General features: G+C 50.8%; 1 protein-coding gene across 1 annotated transcript; it reads right to left on the bottom strand.

Moving 5' to 3' along the window:
* Positions 1 to 1,100: 1,100 nt before the first annotated feature.
* Positions 1,101 to 14,323, bottom strand: MTURN (maturin, neural progenitor differentiation regulator homolog). Its single transcript, XM_054161060.1, has 3 exons — positions 13,981 to 14,323; positions 8,361 to 8,483; positions 1,101 to 1,584 (listed from the first exon to the last, which is right to left on the bottom strand). The coding sequence occupies exons 1-3, from the start codon at positions 14,140 to 14,142 to the stop codon at positions 1,474 to 1,476; spliced, it is 396 nt and encodes a 131-aa protein (XP_054017035.1). The 5' UTR covers positions 14,143 to 14,323; the 3' UTR covers positions 1,101 to 1,473.
* Positions 14,324 to 14,861: the final 538 nt, after the last annotated feature.

Genomic DNA, 14,861 nt, shown 5'->3' with positions numbered 1-14,861 from the left:
TAGAGCTAATTCTGCATAACAGAGGTTTTGAAGCATGGGGCCTTCCTTTCACGACTTGTAAATAATAGGGAAAAAAAAAAGGAGTAAATTTAGAAACACTCTGCTGAGTTGTAGAAACAGCTGAGCAACAGCACAGTCCTCTTTCCTTCTCCTATTCTCAGTACAAAAAGCGAGTAAATAAAGCGACGCTGCGTATTCACAGTCTGGCACTCATCCTGCAGTCACTGCCGTCTAAGCAAAACAGCTGAAAAATAAGCAGGGTCTTCTCCTTTATACCAAGGCCCCACCAAACCCTTCTGGGGAGCAAGTCCTCAGCACAGTAAAACCTCATGTGTTTTTTATATCAGCCAAAGTAGTAGCTTTTTAGTACCTCCTCCAAAGAAGATGGAGAGCCCAGGGGGAGGAGCAGGCTCAGCACCACTTCAGGAGCCAGGCCCTGGTTTATGCCCTCATGGCTCCCCAGTGAAGCTGCACCTCAGTTCCCCGTGGTGCCAGGTTTGAGTCACGATTATGCAGCGTACCAAAACCAGCAACATTTGAAACTGGTTGCCATGCAGAAGCAGGACAGGTGATGGCTGTTTTCAGGTGATTTGTAGGAGAGCAGCATTTGGCTTTGGATGAAATGGTGTTGGGGTGCCAGGGCTGGTCATGCCGCATGCTGCTGACACTAACTCCTCCTGGTTACTCATCCAGTGCCAGTAACTCTGGTGCCATAGAATCATATCGGAGAATCACAGACTGGTTTGAGTTGGAAGGGACATAAAAGGTCATCTAGTTCCAACTCCCTGCCATGTGCAGGGACACCTTCCACTAGACCAGGCTGCTCAAGGCCTCATCCAACCTGGCCTTGACCAGCTCCAGGGACGTGTCAATAAAATGATGTTTATGTGACTGACAGCCTGGCTACTCCCCAGTATTTCCCACTTCCTATTATATTTTGAAGCCTCCACATGCACTTCTGCAGTACCAGCCACTACTAAACTAGTGCTTTTCAGGAGAAAACTCTCCAAGTTTGGTACTTTGTCCAAAACCATAGCTGTTGAACTGAAAAGAAATGCGCAGGTGCTGCTTGCTCTCTGCATTGGGTTCCTTGGGGTGATGCCACCAAGCACTGGCACTCCCATCACACGTCCCTACATTCTCAGCTCTCCACGTTCACTGCTCTCCAACACAAACCGAAGAGACAACTCAGCCACAAAACTACTTCTAGGCTGGTAATGGCAGGGTGCAACCAAGACAACTCCATAGCAAACCCACTGAAGCAGGAGCGAAAGTCAGGTCACTTCTTGGCAAAGCTGATCACAGGTTACTACTATTGAATTTTATTTGTTTGCTTGTTTGAACTGTTTTGTAAAACTTTGATCCTGGGAGCCAGCTATCCCCATGTGATGTGCTCATCGGAACAAGCTAGCGTGGGACCACCTGAGCCCACCTGGCACCAAAGGCTTCTGAATGTTTCAGCATCTCAGACAATCACTGCTGACTGACACCCATCTGTTGGTGATCGGCTTCGGGTTCCTCTTCCTCCACGTCTGCGTTATACTCTTCGAATGCATCGTCATCAACATCTGGAAGCCCGAGTAACTACGAAGAAGAGAAAATTCTGTGAATGACTCACTGGTGCAGCTCCACTGCACATCTTCACACAATGCCTGGGAGCCACTTCTTGACAACCCCTCAACCTGGAATAATAGTCCTGCATAACCATTTTGACTCCCTTTCTCTTCCTCCTGAGACGCAGAACAACTTGAAAATGCAGCCTCGCACCAAGTACAGAGCTCACGGACCAGAAGACAAATACAACCAAAGCAAAGTACTTGCACAAAGCTTCATTTTCTTCCCTGAGGTCATATCAGGAATTGAGCCTTGGCAGTGGTTTAACTTCAGAAGGAACCGTGCTAATACTGTAGCAGGAGTTATCTTGCTTTAAGATTGTCTTTGGCAACCCTGCAAAGCCAAAGAAGAAAGCATCCTCACACAGAACTGGCTAGTATGGAGTAGGCAAGAAGTCCCTAAAACCCCAACAGATCCCACCACATCGAGTGCTTCTCTTTCACCCTTCATCCCACCACACCAGACAAAGCTCTGCATGCTGGGTGAAGCCCTTGCAGTGGGACATAGCTGTGTGCAACTCAAACTTGCCCAAGTCTCTTTATATTTCTGCAAATTAGCTTTGGCCTTGTGAAGAATCCTCAGCCTACCTTCCTTGGACAATGTTTGGATGCCTCCACCCAATGGTCACTTTTTCACCACAGGAAAAGGAGCCAACAGAGATGCCTGAACTTTTCCCCTCTCCTCTAGATGGTTGCCAAGCAAACAGGAGTCAAGAAGACAGATAAACCAAATAACAGCCAAAATAATGCATCTGTTGTGGAAATCTCAGAGTAGGATCTTCCACCAGCAGCTGTTAATATCCACAAAGCAAAACCACACACCAGGCATTATTTGGAATGCCATGTGTCCAGCTTGCCAGGGCTGCAAGAGCAGCACAGATGATGCACGGAGCACCCTCTGTGGAGAGTGCCATGGAAGAGGCAAAATCCAGACAGACAGTGAGGAGGGGGCACTGCCTAGCTGGTAGGAGGAACATGAGAGGGCTGTGATGAGGCAGTTTTTTAGGGACCTGTGCTAATGTAACCTGTGACTGACATTCAGAATTACTCAGTGGGTAGAAGGCTAAGGCACAGAATTAACCTCTGGGTCCAGTGAAGCCGGCATCCCTCATAGCCTTTGGGTCCAGTGAAGCCTGCATCCCCTCACAGCCACCAGCAGAAAACCAGGTTTGTAGTTGCCAGGTTTCTTCAGCCCTGAGACAGGAGTGATGCTGACTAAACCCCTTCCTTTGCATTTTAACAATGCTTAAGGAGAGACCTCCAGCTGAAAATGTTCTTGTTTTCTGAGCAGGACAAGGAATAAACATCCCCAGGCATGAACATCTTCCCAATCTAATGCTTAACATGAAACTGATTGGTTTATTGTCAGGTTTTGCTTGATTCTAAAGATACAATTCAAATACTCTAGTTTTAAAAATGCAAAGGCAAGTCCTCCAGACCTTCTTATCCACCAGTATTATTTTTTGCTAAACTCATTTGGTGTATGCAAATTAAATGTGAGTCTTATCCTGCTCTGTTTGTAACACCCAGCAGAAACAGTTTTGATCACTTTTGGCCCTGCTCTGGTTGTAATTCCTCCTTGATTTGCAGGAAAAGGAGCCACAGGCCTTCATTTAATGGGAAACTGTAAAATTAGCATGGAAAGCACAATATACACCACAAGAACTGCCAAGACACACGTGGAGCAGAAGGGTGGGGAGCACATCCTGCTTCCCACACATCCCTGCACCCTTGGGAAACCCAGCTCTCCTCTCCCTGGCACAGGCTGAATAAGAGGGATGCTGCTGACATCACTGGTTTCATGGGGTGTAGGAAGGAAAGGGATGGGATGTTCCTTCAAGAGAGGGATAGTTTTGTTCTCTCAAGGGTATTTTAGGATCTTCCAAGGAACCAAGAACCTCGGTCATACAGGTCCTGCTTTTAGGGGTCGCACCTCTCCATTTCCCACAGGACCACTGCTAACCCCTCACTGCTCTCCAGACTGCAGTGACAAATCCTCGAGTCCAAGTATGGGAGGTGAGGGTATAGAGAGCTCTGCAAACACTGGGTCAAAGCAGAAGAGTCTGTATAAAAGATGAGGACAAAGTAGAATGATGAAAGTGGCTTGAGTTGACCCTGGAACAACTCCCAACTCATCTCCTTTCAAACACTAGTTTCTGTTTCTAGTCCTTAGCTACTTCATATATTAAAGTATCAGCAGTGCAGCACCCATGGAAGGATTTCAACAGAGAGCAAAAACAAGGAGAGAGGCGGTAAAACATGGAAAGGATGTAGAAAGAAAGAGCTGATTCACACTACTCAAACAGTCAAGGGGAACAAAACTGCCCGATGGGAACACATGGGGAGAAGGAAGACAGCAGAGTGGTGAAGAGGGAGGACAACCACCAGCAGCTGCACCACCTGAACTACATCTATTTGCTCCTCCTGGCCAGAGTACCCAGCTGGTGGCAAAGGAGAGGTCACGGGGACATGTGTGGATTCACTGGGATAAATAAATGGCTTGCACCCTGCAAACTACCCAGGTCAGAAGCCAGCTTTCAGATGAAGGTGAACTCAGTGTGGGAGCCATGGAATTTGCTGCTGAGTTGTAAGACTTCATGTTTTGGTTCTCTGCAAACTCTGCCATTTGGTGTGATGTCCCTCAGGCATTTTTCAGCTCTTTTTTACCTCTTTCAATGTGCCCCAATTTTACAGAAATAACCCAGCAGTTTTGAAGTCATGGCAGCAGAGTGCCACTGCATCCTACCAAAAGCTGGTGTGAAAACACGCTGGAAAAAAGACAAAGCAAGCACAGGACCAGGCTTTAGTGGGTAACACAATGCCATGCTGGAGATAACTTGGTTCTGCCAAGCCCTGGTGTGAAGGTCTCAGTCTCCTGGCAGAGCTTACAAGCACCAGCACGGACATGCTGGCACCAGAGAGACAAGGGCATCAGAGCAACTGGGATGGTCTAGGCAAATGGTGATACTTGGGTCCAGTGCCACTGATATCACTTCATGCACCTGCAAGGTGTCCAGCACTATGGGATGCCCCCTGAATAAGTAGACAATAAGGCAAATTACAGAGTTTTGTGGAAGCTGACCCAGGAAGGCAGTGATGGGCAGAGGCAACTCACCCACCACTACCTTCAGCAAAGAAACAGTTTGAGCTTGCCTAGAGCAGGTTTGACAGATGAGGTTTAGCTGTTGGGGGTTAACCAACACTGTTTTAAAGCCTTGGTTAAATAAATGTCCTGCCCTGGCACTGTGCTTATGCCCATAAAACGTAACAGAGAGACGGCTGAGAGCAGCGAGAGCTGGGGAGCAGCCTGAGACCACCCTCATTGCCTCCTGAGCCCAGGGAAGAGCAGCCAACAGAGGGAAATCTCTGCCTGGCACCGAGAGGGATGCCAGCTGCTGGGCATCCCTGCTCTCAATGCCTTCCAGGCCAGGGTAAGGCTGTGCAGGCTTGGCTGGGCTGTCACAAGTGTGTGGAGCACGGGTGAGCTGAGGTACTGGGCAAAAATGGGTCTGGGAGCCCTTGGTTAAGGGAGGGCAGGTGCTTGTGCCATGCACCAGGGCACAGGGAGCTGTGGGTACACTACCATGGTCTCCTCTTCCTTTTAAAGGACTCCAGCAAAGACTTTCCCAACTGTCTAATAATCTCAGACCTCCAGCTGGAAATACCAAGATGAAAAATACTTTCAGAAGATGCTTACCAAGCACATGCTAAAAACCTGGTCTCTCCTCAGTGTCTCAGAGTGAGCAGCCAGGACCATCAGACCCTTCTGAAGAGCCCAGGCTGACCTTCAGCAGCAGTTTTTCCTAAACTGCCACTTTTCAAACTGAAATTTGCAAGACTGCTCTCTGACAGCAGATAGTTTCATAGAATTCAGAGATTCATAGAATGGGTTGGGTTGGAAGGGACCTTGAAAATCATCTAGTTCCAACCCCCCTGCAATAGGCAGTGGAGAAGAAATGCCCTGCAAATGCTCTGATACCGCTGAGCAGGGCTTATTAGCAGAGAATGGACGGGGAACAGAATGCAGTAACCCAAAGAAATAATTTCCCACGGCTGATGGAAGGTGGCTTTGTCCTGGCAAAGCCCTGAGGGTGACAGATGATTGTTTCCATACATATGCTGTAACACCCTTCACTTTTAAAAATCTCTCCTACCATGCAGGTGCTATTTTTATTAATTACAAGGAGGGAATAGCGTCAATCCAGTCCTTCTTAGGCTTGTCTGCACACAACCATCCCTCAAAGGACAAACCCCATTTTGTCACACCAATGCAAATCTCTCAATACCAGGTCAAAGGAACATTTGAGAAACTTAAATCTTTGTGCTTCATCCAAGAGAAAATGAAGAGAGACTTGACTACAGTCTGCAAGAGGTCTCTGACAGCTGAGGATGCTGGGTTTGAGCAGACAAAAGCATAATGAAATTCAGCAGCTAGGGAGCAAAACTGAAAACATGCAGATTGTAAACAAAAGAGTTTTTCACAGGAGCGGAACTAATGACGAGGAGAAAAGGAGCCCAGCAGGGCTGTATCCTTTAAATCACCTGAAGACTTTCCATCAAGGCTGAGTGTCTTTGGGAAAGACCCACAATTGATGTGCTTGCTTGTGGGAATCATGGGGCGGAAAGCCATGTTTTAGCAGAAGGGCCTGGATGAAATGAGTGCAATGGTTCCCCTTGCTTTGAACCCTCTGAAGAGCACTTTCTCTTGGTTTGACTGAAGCCAATTCCTCAGGAACTTCAGAGATGCTGAAATAAATGTGGTTTGAATGAAATAAGTGATCTGTACCAATTTAATTAAGGTCTCTGAGTTTTTCTGAAGCCCTCTGTAGTTAAACCAAGGCAAGTTTCTCCTCAAAGGCACAGCTCTTCAGATCAGGAGAAAACAGCTATGAAGATCCAAGAGCCAAATATTGTTCTGGGAAACATATTTATATTTTTGTATGTTTTCACAATTCCAAGCAGCTGTGCTGATGGATCAGATTTCCAGCCCTTTCTAAGAAAAGTCTGCATCTGTTCTACTTCTTTCCAGCCTCTCAAAGGATTCTTTAAAACGATGCTCTTTTATGTGGACCAGCTGTGGTGGTCCACATAAGACAATGCAAGGGTGGAAGGCAGGGAGGAGTTTTCATGTGCAGGCCTCCCCTTTCTCTCTGAAAGCTTGGGATACACTTTCAGGTTTCTCAATTAGTCAGCCAGAAAAGGAGGGGGGAAAGCTCTGCATTTCCAGCTGAGTATGAAAATGTCCATCCATCAGCATTCCTGTGGATATCATGAGAGCACAGCTCTGGCAGTGATCCTCTGCCCTGCTTTGCACCAGCGCCTTACCCAGCCCCAGGTGCTCAGAGGAGAGGCCGTGCCAGGGAAGGACTTGGCAAAAACAAACAACATCCGCTGGCCTAAATCACCTCACCCTGACCAAACCCAGGCTTTGAACCAAGCCTTAGTGTTAAACAAGGATGGCAAAAGCTGAGCAGCAGCAAAACAGAAGAATACAAATCTCCTCCCCACAAACCTCAGCTTCTGCTCCAACTTCTTCTCAAGCAGCGGCCAAACTGGAATTTGCAAATACCAAATGGCAACAGTCCTAACAAAACCTGGACCATGCAGGGGAAGAAAAAAGCCAGTCCTAAAGTAAACCAAACCACTCTGAGGGGAGGCTGTAATTCCGGCCTCCCAGAGGTTTACTCTTGCTGCTCAGATCATTGCCAATCTCCCCAGCTCCACTGCCAGGAACAAGTCCACCACAAAGTCCTGCCTCCCATCCCTCGGCGCCAGCGCTGCACCAGAACACAGCCCCTGTGCCGCTGGAAGCCGCAGCCATCGTCTCCCACGCGGCCTGGCCTCCTGTACCCTCAGCACAGAGGTGCCAATAAAAAGGCAGCTGCCTTCCAAGAAACCATTTCCAGTCCCTGGAAGCAGCTCACATGCCAACAGCCCAGCCCCAGGCAGCTCCTGGAGATTCACAGATTGCATTGGGTTGGAAGGGGGCTTCGAAAGTCATCTTGTCCAATGCCCCTGCAGTCAGCAGGGACACCTTCAACTAGAGCAGGCCGCATCAAGCCTGATCTTGAATGGCTCCAGGGACAAGGCCTCAACCTGTCAACCTTGGCAGCCTGTTCCAGTGTCTCACCACCCTCACTGTGAAGAACTTCCTTCTGATGTCCAACCTAAATCTCCTCTGCTCCAGTTTCAAACCATTGCCCCTCATCCTACCCCCACAGGCCTTTCTGAACTGTCCCTCCCCAGCCTTCCTGTAGGTTGCCTGGAGCCTTCTCCTCTCCAGGCTGAACAGGCCCACAGGGAGATGCTCCAGACATCTGATCATCTTTGTGGCCTCCTCTGGACCCTCTCCATCAGGTCCATTTCCTTCCTGTGCTGAGGGCTCCAGAGCTGAACACAGCACTGCAGGTGAGGTCTCAGCAGAGCAGAGGGGCAGGATCCCCTCTCTCCATTTCTGGCCATTCTGTTTTTGATGCAGACCAGGCTGCCATCGGCCTTCTGTTCTGCAAGTGCCCATTGCTGGCTCATCTGCAGCTTCTCCTCACCAAGACCCCTAAGTCCTTTTCTGCAGGGCTGCTCTGAATCTTTTCACCCCCAGTCTGGATTGATAATCAAGGGTTGCCCCAGCCTAGGTGCAGGACCTTGCAGACACAAGTCCCTGCAGAAGAAAGACCACCTCATTCCACTCGGTGCTATCACAAGCCACAGGCAACTATCAATGTTCACAAGTCAAAAAGAAGCACTTACTGGCCTGAAGGACTTGAAGACTTTTTCCAGTATTTCATGGAGTGTCTTTTTCCCACAGGAGGAGATGTAATCCTGGGCGAGCTGCAGGAAGGGTAAGCAATCCTCACTTTCGCTCCACACATGCTGAAGGCCAAGAGCAACACAAGAAAAGAAAGGCATTAGCAGGAACCCACACTGGGCCCTCCATGTGCTTCTACAAGGTGCCACATTGTAAACATTTGCCAAAGGACTCTGGGCCTATGCAGCTCAGGCCTGCAGTGGGGGTGGGCACTGCAGGCTGCTACAGAAGCCATGCTTCTGAGGAGGAACCTTCATCTCATGAACATGAAGCATCAGAAAGCAGGGAAATGGATCCAGGAGGTAAAACGCTTCATGGCTGCACTGGCAGTAGAGGACAGGCATGCCTTCTGCATGTGCATTTTACAGGTGAGGGTGTTTGGCAGCCCTGCTCAGACCTGGAAGTCACCATGGGTTTTCTCTTCTGCATTATGTGCTGTAATGAAGCCCTCAGGAAGAGCTAAGACATTTGTCTTCCTGGTGTTAGTGCAAGTGTGATGTGACTCTGCAGGTGGAACTTCATGTGCAATACTCTTGACAACACAGAAGAAAAGATGCAAAACATCCCCTCAGGTTAGACACAAGGCCAAGGAGAAACATTTGGGCACTCGCAACATCCTGACACTTCGAGCCTCCATCCCTCCCTTTTCTTCCTGGGCAGTCACATTTAAACCCATTTGGGATATTCCTCCCATCTTTTTCTTGTTTCAAAGATGCTGGTTCCTCAGCCTGGCTCTGTGAAGCCTCTCCCCAAACCATTGCTTGTTCTGCTGCTATCAGGTTGTTTGAAACAGGGCTGGTGAGCAATGGTGGAAGCACTCAGGCTCTGACACAGCAGGGCAGCACCGGCTCATGCAGACTTCTAAAGACCTTGCTGAAGCCTTTGTGCACGGGCCTGTCACAGCAGTAACACTGAAGAGCTGCTTTGAGACTCTTACACCTCTGCTGTTGCACAGCAGCTCTTTTTCCCCGACGTGCCAAGCAGCTTTTCCCTGTGCTATAAACAGCAAGTGATGCTTACAGCAGGAAAGAGGAGGCGCTCTCTGCAGCTCAGCTAACATCCAGGGAAAGAGCAAGAGGGGCAGATGTTGCACTCCCTCACACAAAACTTGCCCATCACCTCCCCGAGCAGCGGTGGCACCCGCCTGGGATGCAGTGGTGGCACCTACCCAGGGGGCATCTCGGCCCTTGCCAAATGCAACCACCACTGAATGTCTCCTCAGCCGTGTCTGTAAGGTGACAACTGTAGCTGCCTTGCTATGAGCCTCCCCTGACCTACATTTTCTTTGCTGCTTGTTGCATTTCACAAGCACAAACACAGTGAAATGTTTTGTTAGGAAGAGAGCCCTGCCTTACTGAGCAGGTTCTGCGCTTGCCATATAACGGGAGTCATCTCCTAAGCAGTGTGGCAGTGAGTTCTTTACAGGCTTGCCAGCTCTCAAAGGCACATCCCACAAGTCTCATGATACTTGGTGCCATCCCTGTAGCCCTATAAATATGTAGCCACATCTCAGCTTTTGTTTACAACATGAAAAGTTAAAGTCTGCACTTTGTGATTTCTATGGCCTAAAAAAATCCAGAAGGTACACAAAGTGAACTCAAAAGGAACCCTCTTTAAAGTATCAAATGAGCACTCAAATCACAGCACTTGAAGAACAGCCTTGAGATTTGAGGTCTGACCCATCATTTCTTAGTACTTGGGGTTAGCAACAGTTGTTTAATTCCTCCTAATCTTTGCATCAAACTGGAGAGCTGGATGCTGCAGCTTGGTAATTGATGGCTCAAGCTAGACCTGCTGTAATTGTTTATAGGTATCAGATGATGCTGACTGTTAACATCCTGATTCTTGTTTAAATTGTGGCTTCTTTTGATGACCAGAGCTATACACAGGAGCTTTCCACTTAAATGAAAATCAGGCTTTGCCCTTTTATGAATAACAGCTAGCACGTTCCCCAGGGAAAGTTAACCCCATGCTGTCCTACCATGGTTTTGCACTCTCCTCTGAAGCTGCAGCACCTTTTAGACTCTGGTATGAATTTGTCAGCAGTAATGCAGAACAAGATGATTTATCAAGAAGGGAAAGCCTAAGTGAGTAACTCATCATTGAGCCTCTGGGGAGAGTTCTGTAGAGCATCATGAGGCCTCCAAGAATTTTCACATCTGCAGAAGACTTAGAACTTTGACTGTGGCAACAAATGCCCTACGAAAGTGCCATTAATGCATGCAGCTCACTCAGAAAGGGCTTGTTTTCATCTCCCCCTCCCCAGGAAAACTCAACCATAGCAAGGACCAGGGTTATGACACCTGGAAGTTCAGCTGCAGCCACAGCTCTCTGGGGAGTGGGACAGTGCAGGAACTGAGCTTCACCACTGACTCACCCATCTCCAGAGGAACCTACAACAGGGATTCTGTCCTCTCAAAATAAAAACAAGCATGATCCAGGGATTCACCTCCTGCTTGGAAAGTTGGGAGTAGCCAGCAAGGCTGCATATCTGGAGATGCTTTTCCTGGAGATTCTCCAATACCTGAGGGTCTCTTTGCAACAGAAGTGCTCTGCCAGCAAACCATGGACCACACTTGGCTGTGGCTGTGCAATTAAAACATCATTAACTTCACCACCCGAGTATGTGTGTACCAGGCCTGCCTGGTTTTGCTCACAGTTGCTTTGTATCACTACAAAAACACAGCCATTGATTTCCACCTCAGCTGACCTAGGGGCATGGTTGAATTATTTAGTTCAGTGTCTACACACTGCACATCACTGAGGCAATTCAAGGGGTTGCATCTGGAGGGGTTTGCTTCCCGCACACCTTCAGATGATCCAGCATTGCTGGATGCCAGCATGATTTGCTGGACCACCTTCTAACCAGCTCATCCGTGGAGTATGGCAGCATGCAGCAAGTGGTGGTTCTTTCCTTGTTTCTTTTCTTTTCTTCTCTTTGCAGAAAATATTCAGACTCACCAACTCTGTTCTAAAATACTTGACAGGAAATCTTGCACCAAGGCAGCACCCCATTTTTGTTTGCTTTATTGATTACTTTGGATCCTGCAGTAACACAGACTACTAGAAGAGCATGGCAGCCCTCACCCTCACTGATTAGAGCCATACAAGTCCAATTAAATGTTTGAGAGCATCGTGAGCCTCGGGAACAAAATCATACACAGTTCAGCTGTCTGAAACACTGACTCAGAGAGCTTTAATGTCCAAGGTGCTACTGAAAAAGTCAACGGGCATCTAGATGGGTCTTCCACATCCCTAGCATGTTGAAAAGCTAGCCCAAAGATACCCTTCCAGGAAATGAAAACCATATGATTGTTGTGACCTGGAATCTCTGATTTTCTGCCACATTCAGAGTTATTCTCTCCCAGACTGCATTTGGCAACCTTGCTGTGTTTTTCTCCTCCTCCCTTTTAAGTTCATCATTTCCTCCTCACAAGTGGGTTATCACGGACATCTCTGGCACCTCCTACATAGCTTTTTAAGTCACTTTGTTATGAAATGAAGATGTAAAGGAAGAAAACAAGAATTACCAGGCACCAGGTGCTTATTACGTGTGAGGCTCCTTTACAAGAGCCACAGAGTGCACAGAAGGCTGTAAAACGTGTCACTGTGAGTTACGTTGATATTTACTCATTTTCACACCCCATTGTGTCACTGGAGCCATGCCAGGAGGCTCAAGTACAAATGAGAATCAGAAATGGCTTGTATTAAGTCTCCTTAAAACAAACTTGAGTCTGTAACTGTGTATAGAAACTTGTCTTCTGGAACATAAATAAAGGACAATGACGGTAGAAACCCAGATAGCCAAGCTGGGAGCAGAAATGAAGCCCCATAGTGCAGGAGGAGCAGAAGACACAATGCTGGTGCATCAGCTCATTAGTGGTTCTAATCACATTAAAGAGACACCATCAATGGGGAGAGGATTAAGAATGACACCTGTCCTGTCAGTACTACAAAAAGGGCCATAAGTTCATGACAAAGAAGACAGAAGAAACCCCTGCCTCTAGTTTTCCACTGTTTATACTCAGCAGTTGACAGCATCAGTCCCTTCCACACAGTGTCACTACTAGTGGCTTTGGGTGGAGAGTCCTTCCCACAGCAACCCTGAAATCAAAGTATTTGCCAAAAAAAAGAGGCTGCAAATCCACAAGAAGTGGCCAGTGTTGGAAGCATGGGAATAGGGACTGAAACTGCTTCAGATTTTCTTCAAAGTTGGCCAGGTTTAGTTTTGAAAGAGCTGGCTCAGTTGTTGATCAGGACATAAAGAAACAACACAGCTCTAAGCAACATGAGGAGCTTTCTTTGTGATGTCCGACTCCACCAGCATCCCACCACAGCTTTAGCCTCTTCCTGCAGCAGACTCCTGTGTGTCCCTGCTCAGGAGTACAGCAGACACAGCCCCGCCTGGGCACAGGCATCTCTAGATGAGAAGGAGCATTGGGTGCTGGGAGACGCCGTGTGGGGCTGGCTCTGTCCAGGAGAATCCACTCCCGGAGATGCTTCACGGCCACATCCAGGGCTGCAGCTGAAGGTCTCCTGTATCCCTGGACAACTGTACCACCAAACTCCAGGGAGCTGCTGTCAGAACCCAGCACGCCCACCTGTCCGACACACAGCACCACTGTCCTGCTCGCTGGGATCGGTGCCCCCAGAGACGTCTCTTGTCTGCGGCCTCCACGCACTCATCTGTGGAACGGGCTCACCCCGCCCGTACCCGTCGGGAGGGGAATTAACAGGCACCGGTCAGGCCCTTGCTGCGGCGAGGGAAGGACCCAAACCACCCCCGCAGTAACGGGAAGTGAGAGGAGGTGGCTTCTAACGGTAACCCCAAACCCCACCACGGCCCCGCGGCAAGCCGGCACTGCTCGGTAAGTCCTCCTGCGGTCCGCTCACCGGCGGGAGGGTCGACAACGGCACCCGCCACGTCCCGGAGCCGCGGGCTGCGCGGCCGCTGCCTTTCCGGCACAAACTTGTCGCCGAGCTCCGAGAGCGGCGGTCCCGGCACGCACCTGTCCACGGCTCCGGCCCCGGGGGAGCCGCGGGGGTGTGGGGGTGCGCGGCCCTTCTGTCATCCTGACTCCATTTTATTCCTGCCCGTTCTCCATTTGCCGTGCCCGCCCGCCCGGCCCTGCCCCGGCCCTGCCCCTGCCCCCCGGCAGGATGGAGGGTCCGTGGGGGCAACGGCAGCTGCAGCCCCCCACGGGGCGCGGGAGCCGCGAGGAAGGGGCTCTCACCCCACCTGCCCCCCGGACCCCGCAGCCTGCCCGAGGGAAAGGCCGGGGGTGTCTCTGCCCGAAGCCTGCCCGTGGGGCCGCCCCCGCCGGCAGCGGACTCCATTTTGCAGGCTCTGGTGAGCGGCGGGGAGAATCCCGCCAGCCCCCCGCCACCGGGCGGCCCCGCCACCGCCGGCCCTGCCGTCCTCCATCTCCGCATCCCTCCTGCCCCCCGGGCGCTGCCCCTTGGGCGCTCCCCCGAGTACCGGGGACCCGCACGGACGGCGCGGGGGGAGCGTCCCGAGGTACCCACGCGCGGCCGTGGCCGGTCCCCTCCCGGGGCACTCACGAAATTGTCGCCGCAGGCGGGCTCCGGGCACAGCACGTAGAAGGAGACGCCGGGTTCGGCGTAGAAGTCCATGCGGCGCTCGGTCTCCTCGGCGGCGATGAGCTGGAAGGGCGTGCGGGCGCACCACCGCTCCGCCGCCTCCGCCAGCGCCTCGAAAGCCATCGCCGCTGCCGCTCTCGCTGTCGCCGCGCCCGCCGCCCCGTGCGCCGCCCCGCGCCCGCCCCGCCGCCGTTATCGGGTCCCAGATGCCGGTTGCCGGTTGCCAGGTCCGGCCCCGCCGCCGCGGGGTGAGACCGGCTGCGACGAGCGGCCTTCGGACGAAACTCCGCCCGGGAGCCGCTGTCAGCAAAGCCCCGCCCCAGAACCGGCCTGGAGAGCGGGTCCTCCGGCAGCGCCCGGCTGGCTGCCCGGCTGTTCCGGGGAGGGCTGGCGCCCCGTGGCTGTGGGACTGGATGAGGGCTGTATGGAGACCTCGTGGTGGCCTTTCAGCACTGGAAGGGGCCGATCGGAGTGCCGGACACAGACTTTTGAGCAGGGCCTGTTGTGACAGGACACAGGGTGATGGTTTGAACTAAAAAAAAGGGAGATTCAGACTGGAGAGAAGGAAGAAATGTTTGACCCTGAGAGTGGTGAGACCCTGCCCCCTGACCTAGAGAGGTGGGAGATGCCCCATCCCTGGAACCATTCCAGGTCAGGTTGCTTGAGGCTCTGAGCAGCCTGCTCTAGTTCCAGATGTCCCTGCTGAATGCAGGGGGCTTGGACTAGATGAGCTTCCAAGGTCCCTTCCAACCCAAAGCAGTCTGTGGTTCTGTGAATGCAGATGGACTCACCCCATGACATTGGGAAGCTTTACTGGCTGTGCCCATGGTGCTGGGGACTGA

This window comes from Dryobates pubescens, chromosome 4, assembly GCF_014839835.1.
Source record: "Dryobates pubescens isolate bDryPub1 chromosome 4, bDryPub1.pri, whole genome shotgun sequence".
Taxonomy (NCBI): domain Eukaryota; kingdom Metazoa; phylum Chordata; class Aves; order Piciformes; family Picidae; genus Dryobates; species Dryobates pubescens.
The sequence above is the reverse complement of the archived record's forward strand: the minus strand, read 5'-3'. Positions and strand labels throughout refer to the sequence as shown.

Excerpts from the sequence above, each read along its gene's own strand:
- MTURN (XM_054161060.1), bottom strand. The coding sequence starts at position 14,142 with ATGGCTTTCGAGGCGCTGGCGGAGGCGGCGGAGCGGTGGTGCGCCCGC. Across the intron at positions 8,484-13,980 it reads CCGCCTGCGGCGACAATTTC|CATGTGTGGAGCGAAAGTGA; the intron begins GTGAGTGCCCCG and ends CTTGGCCTTCAG. Across the intron at positions 1,585-8,360 it reads TCTTCAAGTCCTTCAGGCCA|TTACTCGGGCTTCCAGATGT; the intron begins GTAAGTGCTTCT and ends TCTTCTTCGTAG.